Source organism: Spermophilus citellus, assembly GCF_964194105.1.
Source record: "Spermophilus citellus genome assembly, chromosome: 2".
Classification (NCBI taxonomy): Eukaryota; Metazoa; Chordata; class Mammalia; order Rodentia; family Sciuridae; genus Spermophilus; species Spermophilus citellus.
Genome location: NC_138183.1, coordinates 141,482,195 through 141,489,404, shown reverse-complemented (window position 1 = coordinate 141,489,404; position 7,210 = coordinate 141,482,195). Strand labels below are relative to the sequence as shown.

Sequence of the window (7,210 nt, the reverse complement as noted above, 5' to 3'; positions counted from 1 at the left end):
ATCAATACTTATCTCATGGAAAAACCATGAGAATTAAATGAGACAAGAATATAAAAGACCAGGCAAAGCACTCATATTAAATGTTCTCTAAATCCTGGCTAATCTATTAAATGCCTTAGAAATCTTGGCTAATCACAACCATTTCCTGGTAGTAGCTTTATTTTGTTCTTTCCCACCTGCAGTTATATTTTTAATAAGTTTCTCAGTTTGCTCATTTAATCCAAATACTATTCAATCTAATATAACTTCTCATCTCATGTTTTTGCTTCAGTTAAATTACTTTGAGAAAATCCTAATTCATAGTGGTTACAAACAGGTGCACTGACATTTTTAATGTTTCCTGAGAGTTTGAGGCAATTTGGGCACAGGGTCTTCTTCTCTACTTTATCCCCCTTACCAAGTCTTTGTTATATCAGCATATAAATTGTTAGTTGCTGCTAACAGATTGAAATGACCAATACAGATTGAAATGACATACACTGTGTAATTCCAATATTACTTTCAGTGTCTACTATTTTTATGGGGCAATATAATAAAGGATTCAGCATTTAAGTAACCTTAAATAAAGAAAAATTGTGTGAACTATAATGGGAAACAGCCCATTATTTTACTTTAATTCAACATATTGTTAAGTATAAATTAATTTGTAAAGTATTTTATAGAAAACTAAATTAAAATACTTTAATAATAATAGATATAATAGTTAACATTAGGAATCAGCTTGATTGAACCACAGTTTCCAGACACTTGGCCAGATATTTTTCTGAGTGCATCTGTGAAAATGTTTTCAATGAGACTAGCATTTCAATCAATAGACTAAATAAAGGGCATTGCCTCCTTAATGTGGGTGATCCTTATTCAATTAATGTGAAGTCTTCGATAGAATTAGGATGGTAAGAAAATAGAAATTTGGAGGCCCTATTGATTGAGCACTTTGTTCTTCTCCTGCCCTTCTCCCAAAATTTACACCACTGTCTCTCCTGGTTCTCAAGTCTTCAGAGTTACATTGAGTTATACCACAGGCTGTCTTGGGTCTCCAGGTTGCCTACTGCAGACTTGGGATTTCTCAGCCTTTATAGTTGGAGCCAGTTCCTTAAAACACACACACACACACACACACACACACACACACACACACACAAATACACACATACACAAACACACTCCTTGATTTATGATTTGACTTATGGTTGTTTTAGGTTTATTAGGATGTGACCCTATTATAAGTTCAGGGATATGACCCTTCTTCCTATAGGCTATGGTTTTCTGGAGTACCATGACTACTATGACTCATACAAATGGCTATCATTTGTTAATTTCTTACTATACACTAAGCCTCAGCTGAGCTCCTGTTGTGGATAACATCACTTAATTTTCACATCAATCCTGTGAGTGAGGTGCTTTCATCCTGATAATAAATTTGATTAGACTGTACTCAGAGAACTTATCAAATGGTACACCAATGGGAAGTGGCTGATTGGGAATTTAACTCATGTCTGTCTGACTTTAAAGCCCAGCACATACTGTTTATAAACACTATTCTTTGTTACTAATATGTGTGAATTTATCAAATCCTTTTTACCTTCAAAATGTAATTTTAGATAAATTAAAGAACTAAGTCAGTCTTTACAGTTCACCAAAGTACATTCATATATTTCTATTTTATCAAAATGTAGCAATTTAAATCAGCTGTGTGACTTGTTAACAGTTGTAATAGTCATACATGTTCAGATCAAAATTAATCATGACTATCTGATTCTGTCACCTCTGTCAACATAGACCATTATTATCCTTCTCAAATCAGAGCCCAAGTACGTTACCGCCAGACACTTAATAACATGTGGCAAATGCATAAACTGAGGTCCTGACCATCAATGTAATGTCACCCAGAAGTCATGCTTCCGTTTATTCCACCAATAATAAAGGAAAAGAGAGTAGTGAACTGTGACAACTCATCTGTCCTTTTTCCTCACTTTCCTACACCTAGTTAACTCTTACTCTTTTGGGGGGGGTGGGGGTTGTACTAGGAATTGAACTCAGGGACAGTTGATAACTGAGCCACATCCCCAGCCCTATTTTGTATTTTATTTAGAGACAGGATCTCACTGAATTGCTTAGTGTCTTGCTTTTGTTGAGGCTGGTTTTGAACTTGTGATCCTCCTACCTCAGCCCCTCAAGCTGCTGGGATTACAGGTGTGTGCCACCACACTGCATGCTGAGGGATCCCATGTCCTCTGCCTGAGGGCAATTTCTGGCCAAGGAAGATTTTTTAGCCTCTGTATACGGAGCAGGCCAGAGGGCTTGATCATTAATGTTCCAAAGAACATCCACTAACAAGTTTGGGGCAATGGTTGATACAAAAATCCCCAGCATCCTTTGGAATAATGGAGAAGGTTTCATTCTGTCTTCCAGAGGATTCCTAATGGGAATGAGCTCCAGTTCTCCATAACAGTGAGCTATAAACACATACTTAATTGACTGTCCTTTCTTATATCACTTACTCCATTACTATGCTTCTTGGGAGCATATTTCAAAATAATTTGCTGATACCCAACCTGTGTACTAGTGTATGTTGTTGAGCAAATCCAAACTAAATAGTTTTTCCTGTTTTCTCTTTTCCCTCATGGAAAGAAATCTTTAAGAGAGTTTGGTGATGGTATCTTTGTGTCATTTGTATACATGAGAGGCATAAGAACTCAATAAAATATTATGGCTATGTAAAAGGAAGAGTTTCATATTTATTTAATTAGTAATAAAAATATAAATGTTAATATATTGACATAATGTGATACTACACAGTGGCAAAGTAGATGTATTTATTTAATGGGCTGCTACACTCTGTAAATAGTGAATTAATTAATTTCAGGCAAACAAATACATAAATATTAAAAGTTAATATTTCAACTTAAAAAAGCAAATTTCAATAGAATTTTATTAATATAAGATTCAAAACCTTGCAATATTGTGTTCAGGGACACAAACATATGAGACAAAATTCAAAGAAAACACCACATTCAGTAGAATGATGTTATCCAGGAGGAGGAAAGAGTATGGGATCAGGCCAGAACCTCTGGGGATTTCCACTGGCATCACTCTTTAAGTATGTAGAGGAATATGTGCACTGATTGCATCATAGTTTTTTTACACTTAGCCTATTTTTCATTAATATTATTTTCTAATTCTTTAATATTGGATAAAATATTTTTTTAAAAAATATCAATAGGACAATAACAGATAACTTTGTGATATTGTCATTATAGGATATCACTGAGATAAGAATTAAAATAATTGTCTGTATGCTGAAACATAAAACAAAGGAATGATAGAGAATAGGCTAGATCCTCACCGATCTAGCTTTCCAATAATGACAGGTATTGTTGCCCTTCAACCTCAGTCAACCAGTATACCACATAGCAATGCTTTTCTTTTAGCTTGAATGGTTATTTTGCTAAAGGAAAAAATAGCATTTTTTTTGCACCAAGAACATTATGCAGATCAAGTGACTGAAAACATTAATTTCTGATTTTTTATTCATTGACTTCAGCCATTTTCATTGGGAACCAATCATCAGAGAGAGTAGGCAATGAACAGCGCAGACCCCTGTGGATACTCCCTGGGAAGCCTCTCTCCACAGCCTCTCTCTGCCTTGTCAGTACCATGATCTGGACATCACTTTTAGTGTCTATGTCATAGGTTTCCATGGAGGCTCATAACACGCATTTGTTCTCTAGGGGCTGCAGAAAAGAAAAATTACACAGGTCAAAGTCAGAACAAGCTTTGCTTTTTAAAAGAATTTAGCAAGGAACAAAAAGTAAACATGAGTGGAGAGTGCTGTGGTATTTTGCAGAAATTGTTTGGGTAAAATGGAGAATATGGGGAGGGTGCTGGGTGTTGATTGGCCCCGGGCCATGCTTAAAGCCAGTGCCTCAGGAAATGCTTTCCTGCACCCCACCCTGCTCAAAACTATTCTCTGAACCTCTGCTCCAATACTCCTGTTCTTCTCCAGTCTCCCTGCCCTTAAACTTTGATCCTCTGTCTTTATCTGCCCTATAGATTCCTCCACTGATACTTTTTCTCAAATGCTTCTTATGGTGCCTCTTAAATGATAGAATCCATACAAATTTTATCTTATCATAAAAGTCAACCTAGTTCTCCATATACCAGGCTGGGCCTGACATTCTGAGCTTCTATTGAGATGGAGAGAGTTTAGGCTGTACCTGGAACCACAAGACTTGTAAGCATGTCTCAGAACTACTATGACAAGCAGACAGGTTAGTTTGCTTTAGGCAATATGGATGGAATTCTTTTCTCCAGGCTTCTCCCCCAATCCAAGAACAACATGCTGAGCTGGGGAAGAACCCTGAAATCAGAAGCTATACTGAATTTGAGCTTACTGCAAAGACATTCCTTCATAATGGCACATGTTTAAGAGATACCAGCCTAAGTAATTCTCTCTCACCCTCCTCCCCAGATCCCTAAAAGAAAGATTGAGAAGTAGGCTGTTTCTTCCTGGATAATACTCCTCAGCTCTCCTTCCTCTGGATAAAGTAAGGTATCACACACATCTTGATCTTCAATACTTCTGTGAGGTCCTTCTCTATCCCAGAAAATGTACTCCTTTCTTTCTGCTTTATATTCTACCCTGGTCTTAGTATGAACCCTGGAATGTTCTACTGAGTTGTATATCTGCTTCATGGTTGTCAGAATGGACCCTGAGAATAATGAGAAGGATTTGCAATACAGGAAAAATAATTTGAGATATATTTCCAGCTTCCCCTTTAGACTCTTGCTTACTGAAAAACAAGAGGAAAACAGCACTGATAGAAGGTTTTTAGGCACCCAAGAGTAGTTACAGCCAGAAGTTTGCTTACCTTCTGGTTCTGTCAGCTTACCTTGGGGGCAGCAGACAAAGACCCTGCACTGCTCATTGGGTGTGGCAGGTACTTCTGCTATGCTCTGATTCTGAGAAGGACAGACAAAAGAAATACACTTGCCTCTTCCTCTTCCTCCTCCTCTTCCATCATCTTCTTTCCAGTGTCCTGGTGTCTTTTCCTCTGTATGTCATTCTTTTTTAAAATAATTTCAATTTTATTTACAGATGTAACTACATATTAATTGTACAAACAGTTGGTTTTATTGTGACATATTCATATAGGCATACAGCATAATTTGCAAATTTAGACTCCAACAAATTTCACAACAAAAATAGTCCCCAAACATAAGACTTAACAAATTTGGACATGAAAATGATAGCTGTCCAGATTGAAATGGCACATTTTTTATTTTCAGGATATTTGAACCAGAAAACAAAATCAAGAACCACAGGAAATTAAACCAAAGTCAAACCTTTTCAGTAAACAAAAAAGCTTTCTACTCACATGCTGCATTTGCACACTCAAGGCCTGTTTTCAGGTCCAATCCCTAAAGTCAGGATTTGTAAGTGATACAGAATATTGGTACCTCTGCTTCACCTCAGAGACCTGTCTCAAGTCCTAGCCAGAAGTCTTTCTCTTCATACAATTTCTTCAAGATTCTTAAGTACAGGATGTTATTTGAAACCATAGAGATGCTTCTCTCTCACTTCAACAACAACCTTTAGACTAATAAAATGATAGCTTTTCCAATATAGATTTTTGAGAAGACAATCACTTTAGCCAAGATAAAACAGCAACAGAATGAGAAGAAAACGAGGTGTAGAAATGAAAAAGCATGAAGACAATTAATATTGAGAAGCACAAGTTCCATTTTTTTTCAGCCTACTGGGAAAACTTCTCTTCCTCTTTATGAGCCCTCTGATGTCCACAAGAAAACATGGATCCCAGTGTGAGAAGACCAACCCTGGAGTCTTCATTCTGCTACTTGTTCCTTACACATCCTAAGACAAATCACTTTAACTCTCAGCATCTCAGTCCCCCATGCTATAAAATAGAGATAATAATAATACCTTATGCAAACCAAATAAAAATATTTCATCAGCTCTGATGTGTGGCTGAAGTGTTAGCTATTGATCTCTCTTTACAATTATTCAGGAAGGAAGTCAATCAGGTGGAGGGCCTTCCTCAGGGATGATTTCACCTCCTTGTTTCTCAGACTATAGATCAAAGGGTTTAGCATGGGAGTGACCAAGTTATTCAGGACCTGAACAGTTGCATCCAGCCAGGGGCTTGGGGTTGGCCTTAGATAGATGAGGACCACTGGCATGTAGAAAAGCAGGATGGCTGTGAGGTGGGCACTGCAGGTGGAGAAGGCACGGCGTTGGCCCTCTGCAGAGCGGATCTGCAAGATGGAGCAGACAATGCAGCTGTAGGAGGTGAGGATGAGGAGGAAGCAGCTGAGGGGCATGAGGCCAACACTGATGAACCCCACCATCTCCAGGGCTGAGGTGTCCGCACAAGCCAGCTTCAGCATCACTGGGATGTCACAGAAGTAGTAGTCCACCTCATTGGGACCACAGTAGGGCAGCTGGAAGGTGAGAGTGGTCAGAAAGGTGGCCTGAATGCAGCCAAAAAATGAGGTCCCTGCAGCCAAGATGGCACACACTCTGTGGCTCATGATTATGGTGTAGCGTAGAGGGAAACATATCGCAACAAAGCGGTCGTAGGCCATCACTGTGTACAGAAAACACTCAGTGCAGCCCAGAAAATGGTAGAAGAAGAGCTGGGACACACAGCCCCCATAGGAGATGGCTCTGCTGTTCCCTGAAAGGTAAAACAGCATCTTGGGAGAACTCACAGAAGGGAAAAATATGTCAAAAATAGATAGCTTGCACAGGAAGAAGTACATGGGGGTATGAAGCCGAGTAGAGGAAATAATTGCGAGCAAGATTAGCAGGTTCCCCATGAGGGTGAAGACGTAAAAGGACAAAAAAAGGACAAAGAGCATGGTCTCCAGGCCCTCTGTGTTTGGGATGCCCAGCAAGACAAACTCAGTCACCACTGAGCGATTCATCATAGTTGTAAGAAAGTCTGACCCTGAGTAGGGGTATGAAGCACCCAAATTTGAACAACAGAGTCACATTATCAAGCTTTGACTATGTTTTTAAACAGAAGCAATCTGCCGTCATACAAAAGGCAAGAGAAAAATCTATGCAATAATTTCAGGTAATAAGAGATGGATGTTTCAGAGTCAGTCAATCCAATTTTGGAAGGGATATTTTGTAAAGGCTGATAATTGCCCACCATGACAAGAGCAGAAATTTAGAGTTATACTC

General features: G+C 38.5%; 1 protein-coding gene across 1 annotated transcript; it reads right to left on the bottom strand.

Annotated features, from left to right (window-relative positions):
* Positions 1-6,021: 6,021 nt before the first annotated feature.
* On the bottom strand, positions 6,022-6,951 carry LOC308635893 (olfactory receptor 10D1B; the record flags this gene model as incomplete). The annotated part of the gene is made up of 1 exon (XM_081270740.1): positions 6,022-6,951. One exon carries the CDS (start codon positions 6,949-6,951, stop codon positions 6,022-6,024), a length of 930 nt encoding a protein of 309 aa, XP_081126866.1.
* Between the last annotated feature and the right edge of the window lie 259 nt (positions 6,952-7,210).